Genomic DNA, 20,121 nt, shown 5'->3' on the forward strand with positions numbered 1-20,121 from the left:
GTCTCTCATTCCCATTCGTTAATGTTGACGAGAATGTATGAGACTAGGCTGTAATATGTCTTCAATTATACATTTTTCCCAAATCAAAACATTTGACAAAATCATAAAATAACAGGTTTTCTTACTCCAGTACTATTTGGACTATAGTAAATAAGGTGTTCGGACTGCCTTAACGATTTCGGACTTATTGACCACCAAGAACCATATGGCATATGGCTTTAACTGGGCGAGGCGTCTATCGGACCCTATAAGGGCATTGTTTATTACCTCTGAAGTATGTGAGATGGGGAACTCCAAGGCCCCTAATGTGTTGACGTTAAGAGTTATTGACCTTTATTGACCTTGTATCAATGTAAAGCAATGATACGACCCTCTCTTCACAAACTGAAGTGACGCGTCCCTAGCAACTAACAATCGATTCTCTGTAACAGATACCTATACCAAGGCTTCCTCAAATACATAGAAATACCCTCCAGAATCAGTTGTCATAGCTTTCATTTTAAAATTAAATTATCTTTTGTTTTTACTTTTAATTTCATGCTTTCGAAATTTCCTGTTAGGTGAGAAACTGATGTTATGAGGAACTATTGTAAAAAAAAATAGTCCCTCAGTTCTGTTGTGTACCCAATCACAGCGTGCTATCGCTGCGGACGAATAAACAACAATAACATCAACGAGGGTATAAAAAGCCCACTCGCACTAGATCGAACACAGCCTGTTTAAAAAATTTAACGGATTTTAATCTAGCTCCGGCCACAACCAAACTTTCAAGATGAGGGAAATCGTACATATGCAGGCCGGTCAGTGTGGTAACCAGATTGGTGCCAAGGTAAGATTTGACCGCTCGCATACAGGTGTGCAATAAGTGTTAATATATAAGTGGTGAAAGTAATTGATTCTGTGAGATAGTTTTTAATGTAATTCACGAGAAAGAAAAATAACAATGAAAACTTGATAAAGCTGTTGTTAAGGTCATAGTTTGTTTTACTTCAAAATTAGTTTCGATCTTGTTTTTAACTGAGTTTAGGAAAATATCTCAATTATTCTTTCGTTTGTACTAGATTAGATAGAAACCATTGACAAAGCGGGACAATGAAAAATACCTGTAGTAAGACGGTAGGGTCGGGTACACTATAAATGCACCTGTAGTAAGACGGTAGGGTCGGGTACACTATAAACAGAACCGTAGTAAGACGGTAGAGTCGGATGCACTATAAACACACCTGTAGTAAGACTGTAGGAGGGTCGGTTACACTATAAACACACCTGTAGTAAGACGGTTTAGGGTCGGAGACTTCGTAAAAACACTGTCGACATTACTGTATGATGACGGTAGGGTCGGGGAACACTGTCGACATTTCTGTGTCGTGACGGTAGGGTCAGGGAACACTGTCAACATTTCTGTGTCGTGACGGTAGGGTCGGGGAACACTGCCGACATTTATGTATCATGACGGTAGTGTCGGAAAACACTGTCAACATTTCTGTGTCATGACGGTAGGGTCGGGGAACACTGTCGACATTTCTGTGTCATGACGGTAGGGTCGGGGAACACTGTCAACATTTCTGTGTCATGACGGTAAGGTCGGGGAACACTGTCAACATTTCTGTGTCGTGACGGTAGGGTCGGGGAACACTGTCGACATTTATGTATCATGACGGTAGTGTCGGAAAACACTGTCAACATTTCTGTGTCATGGCGGTAGGGTCGGTGAACACTGTCGACATTCTGTATCATGACGGTAGGGTCGGGGAACACTGTCGACATTTCTGTGTCGTGACGGTAGGGTCAGGGAACACTGTCAACATTTCTGTAGTATGGCAGTAATTTCGGGAGATACAGCACTGTACTCTGGTATTACACTACCAAGTCATGAGTAAAATAGACCTAAGTAATACCTGTCAACATCGGACACCACAAGAACCAGTATATCGGCTCGGGTTAAACAGGTTCCCAGATTACGCACTAATAATAATATCGAAAAGTTCTACTATAAACATCGGGGCCAAGTAGAAATCTACAGTTATAAGCAGGTTTCGTTAAATCGTGCTTAATGCAAACTGCAGTTTCATTATTAAAGCAAACACGGCAGGTATGCTTCATATGTAATACACAGTGACCTTGAGCATACCGACAACACCCGACTCCATGTAGTCAGTCTCATCTAAATATATAATAACGCTATAAAAGATAGATCGCTTTACCTCTAATGCACCTGTAAGTCTGGGCCGTTTTAATGGCGTTTATTACTGGCCTAGTTTAACACGCCAGTATGTATCACGGAGAAATACCTGTTAAATGGTACTGGTGTTAGTTAGTTATTCACATTTGTCCTTGGAGAGACCGTCGTCGCCCTTTTCCCCTTGAATGTGTCATTATAGTATGCGATTTCCATTTAACTCGGATAAATATAAGCCAGGGTTACCGTTCGATAGATCTTAATGATAAACCTACCACCAAAGTCATATTAAATCAACAGGTAAATAAGCCATGGAACTCAACCATTCGCCTGTATTACATATTGCAGAAATCGGTTGCTATGGTGACAATTTACGTTTAAGAACTCATTTATCTTATTATATAATAGTTTGAAGAAAAGAAAAAAAATATATAGATTCAATTTATTCATTAAAGCAGCAAATGGTGAAAAAAAAATCAAAAAAATCTGTGACATTTTGAAGGGGGAATTATGTTTCGTTGCATTATTAATTTTCGATGTTTAAAACAACATGAGCATTTTTCAATTAATTTAATTAAATTAATTTGTATCTATTTATTCGAAAAGTCTTTGTCGAGAAAAACTGTTTATATAGTAGTTGTATTATCAAAAGGTATATCAATGCGGGATTGAACAAGCACATATTCTGGCGCGCAGTTCCGTTAATACCCAACACAAACTTGACATTTCTCGTTAACGGAGCTGGTGATCGTTCTGTGAGTTTTCTATAGCACAGTCCATTGTGTAAAGGAGGCTAAATACGTATAGAAAACACAGTAGCCCCTACATAAAGCAGAAGTAACCATCATAAGGTACTAGTTGGCATTATTCTATACGTTTAAGCTCATCGAACTGGAAAGTAAGGAGTATGGATGTTAAGTGACCTTTAAACCGACACAGTGACAAATAAAGCCCCCGACATAAACAAGCATCGTTTACGTGTTACTAGGGACGGGACTACGAAGGCGTGACCGCAAGACACTTGATGAAAATATTTAAACACATTTTCAATTTAATGAATTTTTTTCTTACTTATGATAATCAGTCAGGTAATAAATACACAAGTCTACTTCGAAAATAAAACACACTGGGCAAAAATATATTTTAGAAGCTATTCCGTCTTTGCGTATTGCAGAGTTATCTTCTTTTTGGAGCAGGTATAGATTGTTACGTCACTTGTTTGTGAGAGTAACGTCATAATTTTTTGAGAAAACGGCGTAATTTTCTCGCACAAACCAATGACGTAACAATCAATACCTGCTCCCAAGAGAAGATAACTCTGCAATACGCAAAGACGGAATATTTATGTATATTTTGATTTATTAAAGCTTCCAATACATATACGTAACATGGTGTTTCTCTTTGATGCTCTTTGTTGCTGTTCTTATATAATTGTTTGTTGTTTTTTGTGACGACTGTCTTTCCGACCAATTAACTCGGGTTTTAAAATTATGTAACAAATATCTTATCATTATTGTCTATTTCAGTTCTGGGAAGTTATTTCCGATGAACACGGAATTGACCCCACCGGTACATACCACGGAGATTCTGACCTTCAGTTGGAGAGGATCAACGTGTACTACAATGAGGCCACAGGTAATATAGTTTAATCATGTGCTTGGAATTAAAAATAAAATGATTTTCTACATAACTTACTTAAAAACACATCAGTCGACTTGGAAATATCGAACTCACTTAAAGCACTCCATATGAACTTAACGAGACATTGAATTGAAATTGTAAAGTTTATGAATTTAACGAAATTGTTTTACTTTTTCTTTTACTTATCAACAATGTGTTAGTTTTTGGAAATTCAGATTTCTTCTAAATTGTTTTACAAAACCTAAATGGTGTCTGAAAAACAATTGCGTTTTAGATCTTGGTTTTTAATTAATTTTATAATTGTTTTTGCAGGAGGCAAATATGTTCCCCGTGCTGTATTGGTTGACTTGGAGCCCGGAACCATGGACTCTGTCCGATCTGGTCCTTTCGGACAAATCTTCAGACCAGACAACTTTGTGTTCGGACAGAGTGGTGCTGGAAACAACTGGGCTAAGGGACATTACACAGAAGGTGCTGAGCTCGTAGACTCTGTTCTCGATGTTGTTCGTAAAGAATCAGAAAGTTGTGATTGTCTTCAGGGATTCCAACTTACACATTCTCTTGGTGGTGGTACCGGCTCCGGCATGGGAACACTCCTCATCTCTAAGATCCGTGAAGAATACCCCGACAGGATCATGAACACATTCTCCGTTGTACCATCACCAAAGGTAGGCAAAATTGATTTACGAAGTGACACTTTTTCCACTGTAAATGAAAAGCAGAAGTGAGATGAGATGTGGTGATTTCATTTTTGTTTTACAATCACTTTTCATAGAATTTTTAAATTATCCATTCCAGGTATCCGACACCGTGGTCGAGCCATACAACGCCACCCTCTCCGTCCACCAGCTTGTTGAGAACACAGATGAGACCTACTGTATCGATAACGAGGCTCTGTACGATATCTGCTTCCGTACCCTCAAGCTGACCACACCCACATACGGTGACTTGAACCATCTTGTCTCCGCCACCATGTCCGGAGTCACCACCTGTCTCCGATTCCCCGGTCAACTGAACGCTGATCTCCGTAAATTGGCTGTCAACATGGTCCCCTTCCCCCGTCTCCATTTCTTCATGCCCGGGTTCGCTCCTCTCACATCTCGTGGTAGCCAGCAGTACAGGGCCCTTACCGTCCCAGAGCTGACCCAGCAGATGTTCGACGCCAAGAACATGATGGCTGCTTGCGATCCTCGTCACGGACGTTATCTGACCGTCGCCGCCATTTTCCGTGGACGTATGTCCATGAAGGAGGTCGACGAACAGATGTTGAACGTCCAGAACAAGAACAGCAGCTACTTCGTTGAATGGATCCCCAACAACGTCAAGACTGCCGTCTGTGATATCCCACCCCGTGGTCTCAAGATGTCTGGTACCTTCATTGGTAACAGCACCGCCATCCAGGAACTCTTCAAGCGTGTCTCTGAGCAGTTCACCGCTATGTTCCGTCGTAAGGCTTTCTTGCATTGGTACACTGGTGAGGGTATGGACGAGATGGAGTTCACAGAGGCCGAGTCCAACATGAACGACTTGGTGTCTGAGTACCAACAGTACCAGGATGCCACAGCCGAGGAGGAGGGTGAGTTTGATGAGGAGGAGGAGCAGGAGGAGGCTTAGATAAGACCATCTAGAGACAGACGTATGATCAGTGAATAAAGCCAAGAAAAATCAAGGAAAATGAGAAATGAGAAAAATGTGTACGGAAAACAGCTATGAAAGCAGGCAAAATCTGTTAAACTTTTGGACATAATCGACTTTTTTATACTCGCTTCAACACCAAAAAAGGAGGTCTACAGTGTTTACATTCTAATATATTGAGTAAGAACGTATCAATAGTATGTGATCTACGCAATTAAATCAAATTGATCTAAAATATGTTTTGTTAGTTCTTCTTCTCACATGATTTTGTTTTAGATAAGTTGGACTTCCAAAGTATGAACCGACATTTCGGTTGCCGTGCTAAAGATACTTGCTCATCATTTTCAAAGTCTCTAACTTTTTATTATTAGTGCGGGTGACGTATGGACGCAACGGACTAATGGACACATAGACAGACTGACTTAATGACGTACGGACGAAATTGACTGGTGGACGAAAAGACTGATTGACCTAAATGACGTACGGATGCAATGGACACATGGACGTACGGACTGACTGACTTAAGGGCGTACGGACGTAATGGAAATGTTGGACGAATAGACTGATTGACTAAATGACATACAGACGTTATGGACTGGCGGACGAAAAAAACTTGTGGACAAAATGACATACGGACGAAATGGACTGGTGGACGAAAAGACTGATTGGCTAAATGACGTACGGACGAAATGGACTGGCAGACGAAAAGACGGTTTGAGTAAATGATGTACGGACGTAATGGACTGGCAGACGAATAAAACTGATGGACTTAATGACGTACGGACGTATTAGACTGACGGACGAATAAAACTGATGGACAAACTGACGAACGGACGTAATGGACTTGCGGAAGAATATATTTTTTGGTTGAATGACTATATACGGACACAAAGGACTGGTGGACGAAAAGATCGATTGGCTGATTGACGTACGGACATAATAGCCTGGCGGACGAATACATTTATATATTAAATGACGTTCTGCTGTTTGTCGCTTGGATGGATTGGTTGATGATTCCGGACGGATTGGTATAGTTGTCAAAGACTCGCTTTAACACAAAAATGTCACGTAGAGCCCAAACAGTTAAAAAAATCTCGTTGTCTTGATGATGAAATGAAACTCTTATCAGCTTCAATTCATCAAGCTTGTTGGCCCGGGTTGAAGCGCGATGAATTTTCCTCTAATTCCGAAGCGGCTAGATGGACGTAACTTGCATCCATCGTTGACTTTCGCCCTTGAATAAGGACAAGGGCCGAAATATTGGGATTAAAAGTGACGATCGTTTTATCATTTGTAAATTTAGTTACAGTAAGTGCATGGTTTAGATATGATAAACCTGAAAGACCTAGCTGGTATTTGCGTTACCGCTCTGTACTGATTTGTTTCGACTGACTTGCTTCATATTAGTATGGCTTAATAGGGACACCAACACTTGTTATTGTTACTGTTGTTGTGTGTGAAGGTGCACAATGTTCAGCTTATCAAAAAGCATGCAGGTAGTATTGTCTGGTCTCACGTATGGTATAAGGGAAATAACTCCACACTTTTATGCTGTTTAACGAAGTGGACCACAGCGAGCTGTGAGTTGACCACAGGCACCTGAGAATTTGTTACAGTATAACTTTAGTTCGGCCCAAACTGATGTGTCCAGAGTGACAGTACACGTTTTAGCATTTTCGACAAACTGTGGATGGTATAGTCATCATTAGGGGTATTGCTGTGAGTGCTAAATGTTGATCTTAACCCTAAAACAAACCTATCGGTCAGAAAAAATGTGTATATAGTATCTACTGCGCTACCCTACCACCTACAGTGCCATCTAGAGGGCCCCAAATATTACAGCAGTAAGGCACGTGCTGTGTGTGGTGGATTTATATACAGCTAGGATAACTAAAACTAATATCAGTTTAGATACAAAATATTTAAAATCCAATGAGCCAATCACTTATACGTTGTGTCCCGGTGCCGAGTATATTTATTATTCTGGGATATAGATACAAATCGTGAGAATATTTAACAAGTCATGATATGTCTATAAATAGTACACTACTATTCACATAGATTGAAACAGATTTGTCTGCCTTATAGGATAGTAAACCCCTCTTATTAAAGACCGGGGTCGACCTATTTCTTTTACCAGGTGGTAAGCTATTAGGCCTAGACCCCGCCCATAGCTGGACAGTGCTCTATAAATAGCTAGCAGCACGTTAGAGCACATGGCTAGTATACAGCATGCATTATAAACATCATACACACTACTATGATAGGGTATCACTTACAAGCTATGTGTTTCGTTTTCGTTTCCTTGCTTTCTTGTACAGAGTGTCAACATATCTTTTGATTTGACAAAACTACAAAAAACATAGAATCACAGTTTGATGTGGTTTCTAAAACATGTTTTACTTATTTCCCCTGTATTCAGTTGTAGTCGGTATTCAATTGTGCATAATGTTTGGGAATTCCACCTCCTCCTTTGCTGGAAGACATACGCCGACAGCTTTAGGAAGACACACGCCGACAGCTTTAGGAAGACACACGCCGACGGCTCTAGGAGAACACACGCCGACAGCTCTAGGAAGACACACGCCGACAGCTCTATGTGTGAAGGAAAGTTTTCTAATGTAAAGTGAGGTTTTTGTTAACTTAACTTGAAATTATGTTCGAGTTTGGATGAGCCCTCTCTCATTATTACTTTTGTTTTGTGGTATGCATCTTATAAATTTAGTTCAGTCGTTTCCCTTGTCGACGTCTGCAGTCCAGATTTAGTAAATTTAGTATTTGCTTTGCTGCTCTCCGCTGAACTATTAACTTTAACTTAATAATTGTTGTTCTTTTCCTCTTTCGAGTATGGTCTAAATTGGGTGTATGATTAAAGGGAAATAACTCTAGTTTGTTGCCGTTTCATATGAACAAAATATCTGTACTCTATTGTTTGGAGTAACCGATATTTTCAGTATAATACTGTGTAAATCTGTGTAGTATTCATACTGTGTCGAAAATTTAGCTATATGTACTGTAAACATCCGATACAAACACTGTAAATACATATGACACTTGATTTTAACTTTGTTACATAAATAACTCCCCGGTCTGTGGTTAATCAGGTCACATCACACGTGTGTACGGTGAGAAATTTGTTAAAATTGACGAAATAGTCATTAAGATTTCTAACAAATCAACTAAATCTTCAAGCACAGATAGAAATTACAAAAACAAACATGTCGGTATATAGTAATTTCATAAACCTATAATCCCCCCCCCCTCCCCCGACCACCATTTATCTGTTTCTTTTACTTATGTGCAACAATAAATGTAAGCGATTCAAGAACAGAGCCACCAGCTACAACAGTAAGCCGCTGATGTAGATACCTCACTCCTTTTCATCGACACAGATGTATCCCATGTTGATTATTGTTGATGCTGTGAACAATTTACAATTTTATAAATTGTCAATTAATATATATATATATATATATATATATACTATTATTCGGTGTTCCAATTTAGTGTTACAATGTAACAGATTAGTTTAGCAGTAGCTTTGCTCAAGCCCAAGAAAAAATGTTGAACCAAGCACCTGTCGCGTTCCGATGATGTGATTATCCGGGTCAATTAAATCCCACTTGGACTACAAAACAATACCATGAGACAGTTTCACGCTGGGTGATAGATAACGAAAACAAATACGTTATTTATACCTGATTATATAACCAGGATAGTGGCTCGCAATCGTTTACGCCTGGGCGCACATATCGTGAATCACGTGTACTCTTCTAGAACATCATCTAATGATGATGGAAAGTGATATTCCTACGCCATCGGCATCTGCGATAAAAAAAAAATGAAAGGAGAGTTTTTTTAATTAATTATATCAAGTTCAATTACCCTACATTATATTTACAAACATAAAACAATTATGCGTGTTAAATACGATTCGGAGTTTGTTTTATAGGTCTAATGTATGATTCCAAATAGTCCTTATTAACTATCTCAACCAATAGAATTTCGCGGAAGAGTACAAATCTGTTGAGAAACGTACACACCCCAAAAAATCCGGAAAGGTTCACAGACAATCAGCGGACACGAACGCGGTCGGTTGCGATATTCGGAGAAATCTAATTTGACATCATGAGGGAAATTGTGCATGTACAGGCCGGTCAGTGTGGTAACCAGATTGGTGCCAAGGTAAGTTTAGAATGAAGACGTGCGTCCATCTAAAAAAATTATCGGAATAATTTTGTTGGGTCGACAGAATATCAGATAATCTAACAAAAAAACTCCCCGACACGAATTGTAAATAAAATTCGAGTCTTAAAAAATCCACTATCCGCTTTAATAAACAGGAAGACGCACTCCCACACAGCCTATGACGAATCATCGTTAATATGGCCGTTACACGTGTGTGCCTTCACTGGTGTTGGTGTATGCGTGCCGAAAGACGGTTCTAAGTTACGTCTGTGATTTGGCCAGGGACGTGCATTTTGTATATACGTAGTTTTCAGACAATCGTCATTTTAATTTCAAATATAGGAAATATCTCAGATTGGTCGTTTATTTAATTTAATTGGAATTATATTCGACGTATACTTAGCTACTTCGTCTAAACAGAGACGTATTATACGTCTCTGGTCTAAATCATCATCTTCCTGGACAGGAATTAACTCTGTCGGTTTTGTGATCGGGCTCTATAGCGGCAAAGAGTAACGAGTTAGGATACTTTCTTTAATTAGTTCGGTCTTGTATTGTAATTTTGTCTGCTTCAGAAAAAAATGGTGACACCTTCATTATGAGTCAGATGTGACGTAATGAATGATGTGTTTGAGAGCAGATGTCGGATACGACATCTCCGGCTCGAGCATGCATTATTAAAAGCCAAGTACACGCATAACATATCTGATTGCAAGCAGACACGTGTTACTTTTGGATAATGCTTTGTTTTTGTCTTGAGTATGGGCAGTTTAGTTCGGCGCGAAAATGTCCGTGATGCTAATAACTTTTTAGGTCAATGGACATGCGTACAATGTGACTGGCTAGCGGAACGTTTTTATGCAAATTAGTTTATGTGTAATAGAGACTTGCTCAAGTTCGGCCTGTTTAACTTACTCACCCTGAAATTTCATAATGAACTATATACCAACCTTTCAAATGGAAGAGTTCAAATGTGTTTTTAGGGATTAATGACTGGTGCAAAGGGAAAACTATCACTGAAATCAACATATATCGACTTGAGCACTAAAGTAGTTTCAGTATTAAAATTTATTATTTTAATTTTAACAAGAATAAACGGGTTAGGCCTGGCAAAAAAATATATTGGTTTCCTGTAACATGTTGGAAAAAATTAGGGTAGGTAGGTAAGAAATTTTATTTTAACAAATTATTTTAAATATGGTTTATTAGCAGGACCATGGTGAGCTTATATTATGTCATACTGCAGCGTCTGTCGTCCTTAAAACCCTATTAGTACTGAACGGCAAAGTAGATTTTGACTAATTTGGTCTGAAGCATCCTTAGGCCAAGGGGACTCAATTTTGTATAAATGGAGGATGGCTGGGCTATTCAAATCACCTTGCATCCGTGGTCTGTCCTTTAACAATTCTTGTTATCGCTATTTCTCAAGAAGTACCGGAGGGATCTTTCTCAAATTTATATGTAGGTTCCCCTTGGTCCCTACCTGTGCAGGGCAACTTTTAAGACTGATCAGATAAACAAAATGGCTGATAGGCAGCCATCTTGGAATTTGACAGTGAAGGTTTGTTATCGCTATTTCTCATGAAGTACCAAAAGGATCGTTCCCAAATTTTATATGTAGGTTCCCCTTGGTCCGTTGTTGTGCAGGTTTACTTTTAGGACTGATCGGATAAACAACAAGGCCGACAGGCAGCCATCTTTGATTTTGACATTGAAGGTTTGTTGTGACTATTACTCAGGAAGCACCGGAGGGATCTTTCTCAAATTTTATATGTATGTTTCCCTTGGTCCTTTGTTGTGCAGGATTACTTTTGGGACTGATCAGATAAATGTAGGTTTTCCTTGGTATGTAGTTATATGTTTTAAATTTTTAGACTGATCGGATGTAGAAAATGGTCGACAGGCCACCATCTTGGATTTTGACATTGAAGGTTTGTTTTGCTATTTTTCAGGAAGTAGGGGAGAGATCTTTCTCGCATCTTATATTTAGGTTCCCCTAGGTCTTTACTTGTGTAAACAAACTTTTGAGATTGATCAGATAAACAAAAAGGCCGACAGGCAGACATCTTGGATTTTGACAGTGAAGGTTTGTTGTGGCTATTACTCGGGAAATACTGGAGAGACCTTTCTTAATTTTTTTTATGTAGGTTCCTTTTGGTATGAAGTTATGCATATTTTCTTATGAGACTGATCGAATAAAACAATCTTTGATTTTGACAATTAAGGTTTGTTAGTTAGTGAATTAATTGGTTTTATGTCACTACTGAATTACTCAGTAGTTTGGTTATCAAACAGTCGAAACCGGTTTGACAGGTAATGCACTTTTTATACCCAGCGAGACCCATACTCGTAACCAAGCAAGGACAAACGTTAACGCCGAAGCTTACTCAGGAAAGATGGCCCGAAGAGATGCCGGGTAGTCACTGGGGAAGATCTCAAAACCCCCCCAAAAATGTTTTTAAATCTCAATTGAAAGCTTTTTAACTTGCTCTGTCAGCTTAAGAAAGTAATTCTACACAAGGTTTTACGATAAGTTGTAAATTCCTAAAATTCAGTTGAAGCCACTCAATTAAAATCATAAAACTTTGTCTTCATATTTTTTCTGGGAGGTTGTTTCTGTTGTACTGATTCCGTTTGTTTACTCAAGTTTATCTAAAATATGTTTTAAATTTCAGTTCTGGGAAGTTATTTCGGATGAGCACGGAATTGACCCCACCGGTTCATACAACGGAGATTCTGACCTTCAGTTGGAGAGGATCGACGTGTACTACAATGAAGCCACAGGTATAAAAGATGACGTTTTAAAGATGAGATTTTGGGAGCTGTTACAAGTAATGATTAAGGGGATAGATATTGTGAGTTAGGGGGTACTCTATACATACATGTAGGTGTCAACCTCTGAAATCTCCCTCATTCCACATATCCAATGAAGGAGAAAGTGCGTGAAACACGACTGAAACTACTTTGCTCAATTTATCTTTCTCTTTTTATACCCCTGTCGTAAATATGTTATCACGTTGGCGGGTGGTTGGGTAGGAGTGCTTGGTGTCCGCTCGATATCTTAATTTATTTCCAACAGATTAAATTCAAACTTTATAAGAAGATCCATTACCATAACAGCTCAAATAAGTACGATAACCACCAATATCCGACAGTAACTTACAGAGTTAGGGCCCTTTTTCCACTGTCCGAAACGGTGTCCGCTCAATATCTCGAGTAGTTTTCAATGGATTGACTTCAAACTTCATAGGAGATTAATTCATTACCATAATAATTTGGACAAGTACCCTTGTAATGTATCAAAATAAGTTCAAAAAGTATTCATTTGATTTAGACATAACTAGGAGATCATTTGACCATAGGATGTAGATTTTGAGTTTGTGCGAGTTTAGGCTTGAATGAGGGAGTTTCGTGGGAGATTGATAATTTTAGTCAAAATGAGGGAGGGTTGACAGGAATGTGTATAACATGAAATGTTCGCTGTCTATAAATATTAGCGGTTCTCTAATTGTAATGTACCAAGGAAAATTTATAGAAAGAATTTGATTGATATTCTCGACTATACTGTTTTTGCTTATACATGTATGAGGTATCCAAAAAGTTTGTACTGCGAAACAATCTAAATAGTTTCAAACCACGAATGAAAGTACCCATGAACATTTTATGTTGTACAGTAGGTAATAGATGATGGTACTGGTAAGGGGGGTAAATTTGTCCATGTCAATGGGCATATCATTTCAAGCTTTGTTATTGAACAAACTATCCCTCAAAGCACTTAACAGATCTTTCTCAAATATCATACATGTAGGTAGAGAAAGAATTTTCCTTGGTTCCTAGTTGTATATGCTGAATTTTGAGACTGAACTGAAGAACTGAAGGTGGCCATCTTGGATTCTGACTGTTAAAGTGTGTTATCACTACTTATCGTAATTTACTGGAGGAAATTTGAATTTCCTCTGTTCGTTCCTCTTGGTTTTTTTTACAATAGTTGCAATGAAATACATAGTTCTATGGGTGTCAAAGCTATACACTGTAAATGGAGAGATGATATACTGCTTCTGCAAGGGGAAGCAGACTTCTTGCATGTACATGTACAAGGCAAATAAATAATCACTGACTGCAAAACACATCTATCTTTGAACCAGTAACCTTCATCTAGATTTCATAATATTACAGGAGGCAAATATGTTCCCCGTGCTGTCTTAGTTGACTTGGAGCCCGGAACCATGGACTCTGTCAGATCTGGTCCTTTTGGACAAATCTTCAGACCTGACAACTTTGTGTTGGGACAGAGTGGTGCTGGAAACAACTGGGCTAAGGGACATTACACAGAAGGTGCTGAGCTCGTAGACTCTGTTCTTGATGTGGTACGAAAAGAGGCAGAAAGTTGTGACTGTCTTCAGGGATTCCAACTTACACATTCTCTTGGTGGTGGTACCGGATCTGGAATGGGAACACTCCTCATCTCCAAAGTCCGCGAGGAATACCCCGACAGGATCATGAACACTTTCTCTGTTGTTCCATCACCTAAGGTACTAACATGCATTTGTTATGAGCCAAACTACATATTGATCAGTTACCAAATTAGCCAGCAGATTAATTAGTTCAGATACCATCAGATACTACTGTCTCCACCATACATACATTATACTGTCTACACCATACATACATTATACTGTCTCCACCATACATACATTATACTGTCTCCACCATACATACATTATACTCTCTCCACCATACATACATTCTACTGTCTCCACCATACCTACATTATATACTGTCTCCACCATACCTACATTATACCGTCTCCACCATACATACAGTATACTGTCTCTACCATACGTACATTCTACTGTCTCCACCATACATACATCAAACTGTCTCCACCATACATACAGTATACTGTCTCCACCATACATACATCATACTGTCTCCACCATACGTACATCATACTGTCTCCACCATGCATACAGTATACTGTCTCCACCATACATACATTATACTCTCTCCACCATACATACATTATATACTGTCTCCACCATACATACAGTATACTGTCTCTACCATACGTACATTCTACTGTCTTCACCATACATACATCAAACTGTCTCCACCATACATACAGTATACTGTCTCCACCATACATACATTATACCGTCTCTGCCATACATACATCATACTGTCTCACCATACATACATTCTACTGTCTCCACCATACATACATTATACCGTCTCCACCATACATGCAGTATACCGTCTCCGCCATACATACAGTATACTGTCTCCACCATACAAACATTCTACTGTCTCCACCATACATACAGTATACTGTCTCCACCATACATACATTCTACTGTCTCCACCATACGTACATCATACTGTCTCCACCATACATACATCATACTGTCTCCACCATGCATACAGTATACTGTCTCCACCATACATACAGTATACTGTCTCCACCATACATACATTCTACTGTCTCCACCATACATACATTATACTGTCTCCACCATACATACATTACACACATAGAGGCATCTTTAGGTTTGCAATCTGTTTCTTCCGTCCGTCTATCAGAAAAGTTCGTACAGGTAATATGTCTTTACTATTTAATCATGAGATACCAGATTTGGTTTGCCAGTACATCTTGGGATGGTGAAGTGCATATTTCCTAATTATGTTACTGTGACATATAAAAAAAATCTTTGGCATATCTTCTATACTCATTACCCGGAGTTATCGGATTTGGTATGCAGGTAGATCTTGAGATAGCGGAGCTTAGAAAATAAGGGTCACTGTAACCGAAGTTTTGACTTTCGACCTTGACCTTTAGAAATGTTTGTTCACAGAATATCACCAGGATTAACCAGATTATGTATGTAGATATGTTTGATGGTGGAGTACTAGTGCAGTTTAGGAAAAGTAAGTCTCTGTGATTTACTTTGACCTCTGACTTCAAGCATCGAACATGTTTGCCCAAAGCTATCTCCAGCTTCTAAATCTGTACTATTTCTCTCTAATCTCTCTAAGTATTCAAATTGGGTATGCAGGAATGTCCTGAGAAGACAAAATTAACTGTACTAAAACCAAATCATTGATTTACATTTTGGTTGAAAGGTGTACAGCTCAGTAAATAAAGAAATCATTGGGGGACTATGGGTAGCATTTTCATTTGTAAAATGGCACAATGTGAAGAATATTGAGGTGTTATTAAATCAGTTCATTACATAACAACAAAGTATAAACCAGGTATTTACAAATATGCTGTTCATATTTTACAGGTATCCGACACCGTGGTCGAGCCATACAACGCCACACTCTCTGTTCACCAGCTTGTTGAGAACACAGATGAGACCTACTGTATTGACAATGAGGCTCTGTACGATATCTGCTTCCGTACCCTCAAGCTGACCACACCCACATATGGTGACTTAAACCATCTCGTCTCCGCCACCATGTCCGGAGTCACCACCTGTCTCCGATTCCCCGGTCAACTGAACGCTGATCTCCGTAAATTAGCTGTCAACATGGTCCCCTTCCCCCGTCTCCATTTCTTCATGCCTGGGTTCGCTCCTCTCACATCTCGTGGAAGCCAGCAGTACAGGGCCCTTACCGTCCCAGAGCTGACCCAGCAGATGTTCGACGCCAAGAACATGATGGCTGCTTGCGATCCTCGCCACGGACGTTATCTTACCGTCGCCGCCATGTTCCGTGGACGTATGTCCATGAAGGAGGTAGACGAACAGATGCTGAATATCCAGAACAAGAACAGCAGCTACTTCGTTGAATGGATCCCCAACAACGTCAAGACTGCTGTTTGCGACATTCCACCACGTGGTCTCAAGATGTCTGGTACCTTTATTGGTAACAGCACCGCCATCCAGGAGCTCTTCAAGCGTATCTCTGAGCAGTTCACTGCTATGTTCCGTCGTAAGGCTTTCTTGCATTGGTACACTGGTGAGGGTATGGACGAGATGGAGTTCACAGAGGCCGAGTCCAACATGAACGACTTGGTGTCTGAGTACCAACAGTACCAGGATGCCACAGCCGAGGAGGAGGGAGAGTTTGACGAGGAAGAGGGGGATGTAGAAGGAATGTAGTGATTCAAATAAAGGACGGAAAACAAACAGGCCAAACAAACTTCCCTCAGAGATGATGACTTCACCATCTAGTCATATATTTACTTTGTTCAATAAATTATTAACAGAGGATATTCCTTTTGTCTTTGTGTTTTGGTCTCGACCTTGGGATCATGAATCTGTCTTGGATATGTCCATATAAATGTAGCTCGCCTGGCTTCAAGGTTTGGGATTTTGATTTAAAAGCCTACACCTTCCTACCAGCTACATGGATTGTAAGACTAATAGAGTACCAGCTTTCAAGGTCACAGGTCAAATCTGTCAAAACCTTGAAACAACTTATCCTGAAGAATGGAAATACCTATAATCAGGATATATAGCTGGTAGAATACCTTTGACGTAGGTTTTGAACAAAAATCAGCTTGACCTATATCTTCAAGGTCACAAATGTCAAACATGCGATACACTTCAAACATCTTCAAACTGATATGCCAAGAGTTCTAACGTTGCCTTAATTGTTTTCGGGATTTAGCCTGACAAAGTTTGCAAATAAAAAGACTTTAACCTTCTCCTTAGGTCATATTGGCCTAAAACTAAGGACCTGAAGCTGTTTTGATTTTGACCGTGCGAAAGGTGAAAAATATTGAACTAATATACATGTATAACAAAAATAAATTCATCATTTGATTAGTATTGAAGTAATTGAAAGAATATAAAGGATTATGACACCATTTAAAAAGGTCAAGTGCCACAGTTCAGGGATTTCAGGACACCTGAAAGGGGGAAAAAATGTTGCTCTCTATATCCATATCTGATAAAACCACTGTAAAGAGATGTGATATCGGAGCTACATTGACCTAGTGTCAAAATCTCTCTATAAACAACACCTTTCATCAATATTTAGCTCGCCTGCCCGAAGGCACAGCGTCCATCATCCTTCCATCAACTATCCTTTTAAAACACTACTAGTCCTGAATGGCAGTGGATTTAAACTAAATTTGGTCTGGAGTATCCTTGGGCCAAGGGGACTCAATTTTGTAAAACCGGTGGGTGTGGCCCCCAGGACAGATGGGCTGGGCCCAATAGGGGAAATAGAGGTAAAACCTTTAAAATCCTTCTTCTACCATAAGGATTGAGGGATTTTAACTAAATTTTGTCTGGAACATCCTTGGGCCAAGGGGACTAAATTTTGTATTAATGATGTGTGTGCCCCTACCCCCAAATTTTGTATAACCGGTGGGTGTGGTCCCCGAGGGGGAGGGGGGGGTCCCAATAGGAGAAATAGAGGTAAACCTTTAGAATCCTTATAATAGGGATTAAGGGATTTGGTCCAGAGGATCTTTTGGCCAAGGGGTCACAATCTTGAATAATGGTGGGTGTGGCGTCGCCCTCCTCCATAGGAGACCAATAGGGGAAATGGAGGTAAAACTTTTAAAATCTTTCTAGTGTAGGGATAAAGGGATTTTATCCTAATTTAGTCTAAAACATCTTTAGGCCAAGGTGACTCAATTTTGTATAAACATTGGGTGTGGCGCCCCGCTAGGGGCAAAGGAAATGGGGCCAATAGGGGAAATAAAGGTATTTTTTTTTTTAATCCTTCTAGCTGGGAGATGAAGGGATTTTATCCTAATTTAGTCTCGAGCATTCTTGGGCCAAGGTGACTCGATTTTGTATAACCGGTGGGTGTGGCCCCCCTGGGGCAGGGGGGTGGGTCCAAATATGAGAAATATAGGTAAACCTTTAAATCCTATCATAGGGATTAAGGGTTTTCATCTCAATTTGGTCCGATGATCCTTTGGCCAAGGGGTCTCAATTTTGTATAAATGGTGGGTGTGGTGTGTTGTCTGTCATCTGTCAACATTTTATTTGAACGACTTCTTAAGAACTGGATGACCAAGGGCCATGATATTTGGCCAATAGGTACAGAGTGCTATAAAGTTTCCTCAAATAAATTACCTTTACCTTTAAAGAACATTCTGAATAACCAGGAGAACAAGAGTTATGAAACTTGGATAGTAGGTACCTGGGATGAACTGCTATAAATTTCCCTTAATAAATGTCATTGACCTGCTTCCAAGGTCAAGGGGTCATATATATATATAAGCCTTTAAACAACTTATTCAATAAATCTGCTGCACCCATTGCAATATTTGGGATCTTTATCTTTCTTTCTACTTCTAACTACCTTTTATTTCCTATGGCAACACCTCACTTTTGGCCTTAATGTTGAGCGTTCGCCCAGGTGAGGAAGGCAATGGGTTCTGTCCCCAGGCCGAACATACCAAAGTCCTTAAAAATAGTAGTTGTTATTCCCTGCTTAACGTGTTCAGTATTTAGGGGAATGGCAACAACTGGTTCACCGGTTGTCAGTATACTTGGTAATGTGACCCGGCGAAATGCTGTGCTGAGTGCCTTCGGCATAGTATTTCAGTGGTTAAACAAAATTAAATCAAACCAAACCAATCCAAATAACCAAAAGGCATAGAGCAATATTTGGCCAGTAGGTATCTAAGACAGAGTGCTATAAAGTATCCTAAAAATGACCTTCACTTACTTTCAAGGTAGCAAGGGTCAAATATGTAAAAACCTTTAAGAAAACTTCGACATTAGGTACCTGGGACAGAGTGCTATAACAGTTTCCTCAAATAAATTATCTTTACTTATTTTCCAAGTCACAGCTAGGGATCAATTATGGGAAAACCTTTAAAACACTTCTTTTGAATAACCCGAAAACGCCGAGTTATGAAACTTGGACAGTAGGTACCTATCATGGAGTGCTATACATTTCCCTAAATAAATTACCTTAACCTACCTCTAAGGACAAAGGGGTCAAATCTATATATAGATATTAGTGGTTATCATTTAAGGAATGATTTTTATTTTTTCAACATTTATGAGGTCATAACAACAATGGGTTTATGGACATATTGAATGAATCGCGTTAGCGATTCATGTAAAATATGTCCAAAAACCCATTGTTGTTATGACCTCATAAATGTTGAAAAAATAAATATCATTCCTTATATTTACATTGACGAATCCTTTCAGTGGATCGATATAACAACGAATAAAACAAATAAACAGGGTTTGTTCCTGCTTATACACGGGTGCAACGCAGTGGCGAGAACAGTGTTTTTTCGCGGGGAAATGTGACACTATCGTGAGAGATCTTAGCAACCGTCAACAACAATAACACAACAAAATGTAGTTCCATATTCAATGTTTATTTGTAGCACAGGACACGTGAATACGTGGATATTTCACAAAGCACAGTTCAATAATATTTTAAGATGTAAGAATTAAGCATCTAGGTCGGTCGTTCCGAGTGAGTAGTTTTTGTAGTGTATTACTACGCAGTGTGATCAGGTTACTATCAGTTCCCACGTGCTGAGATTC

The 20,121-nt window shown here is 39.4% G+C and overlaps 2 protein-coding genes across 2 annotated transcripts; both read left to right on the forward strand.

Annotated features, from left to right (window-relative positions):
- Positions 1-693: 693 nt before the first annotated feature.
- LOC110462463 (tubulin beta chain) lies at positions 694-5,690 on the forward strand. The gene is made up of 4 exons (XM_021516416.1): positions 694-829; positions 3,706-3,814; positions 4,133-4,488; positions 4,619-5,690. Exons 1-4 carry the CDS (start codon positions 773-775, stop codon positions 5,432-5,434), a joined length of 1,338 nt encoding a protein of 445 aa, XP_021372091.1. The 5' UTR covers positions 694-772; the 3' UTR covers positions 5,435-5,690.
- A 3,807-nt stretch (positions 5,691-9,497) lies between these two features.
- Positions 9,498-16,862, forward strand: LOC110462456 (tubulin beta chain-like). Its single transcript, XM_021516409.1, has 4 exons — positions 9,498-9,640; positions 12,319-12,427; positions 13,820-14,175; positions 15,928-16,862. The coding sequence occupies exons 1-4, from the start codon at positions 9,584-9,586 to the stop codon at positions 16,744-16,746; spliced, it is 1,341 nt and encodes a 446-aa protein (XP_021372084.1). The 5' UTR covers positions 9,498-9,583; the 3' UTR covers positions 16,747-16,862.
- Positions 16,863-20,121: the final 3,259 nt, after the last annotated feature.

Source organism: Mizuhopecten yessoensis, unplaced genomic scaffold (assembly GCF_002113885.1).
Source record: "Mizuhopecten yessoensis strain PY_sf001 unplaced genomic scaffold, ASM211388v2 scaffold10797, whole genome shotgun sequence".
Lineage (NCBI taxonomy): Eukaryota > Metazoa > Mollusca > Bivalvia > Pectinida > Pectinidae > Mizuhopecten > Mizuhopecten yessoensis.

What these genes read in the sequence shown, in the direction of transcription:
- LOC110462463 (XM_021516416.1), top strand. Translation starts at nt 773, where the DNA reads ATGAGGGAAATCGTACATATGCAGGCCGGTCAGTGTGGTAACCAGATT. An exon ending in GTAACCAGATTGGTGCCAAG is followed by an intron (nt 830 to 3,705) that starts GTAAGATTTGAC and finishes TGTCTATTTCAG; the next exon opens with TTCTGGGAAGTTATTTCCGA. An exon ending in GTACTACAATGAGGCCACAG is followed by an intron (nt 3,815 to 4,132) that starts GTAATATAGTTT and finishes TTGTTTTTGCAG; the next exon opens with GAGGCAAATATGTTCCCCGT.
- LOC110462456 (XM_021516409.1), top strand. Translation starts at nt 9,584, where the DNA reads ATGAGGGAAATTGTGCATGTACAGGCCGGTCAGTGTGGTAACCAGATT. An exon ending in GTAACCAGATTGGTGCCAAG is followed by an intron (nt 9,641 to 12,318) that starts GTAAGTTTAGAA and finishes TTTAAATTTCAG; the next exon opens with TTCTGGGAAGTTATTTCGGA. An exon ending in GTACTACAATGAAGCCACAG is followed by an intron (nt 12,428 to 13,819) that starts GTATAAAAGATG and finishes ATAATATTACAG; the next exon opens with GAGGCAAATATGTTCCCCGT.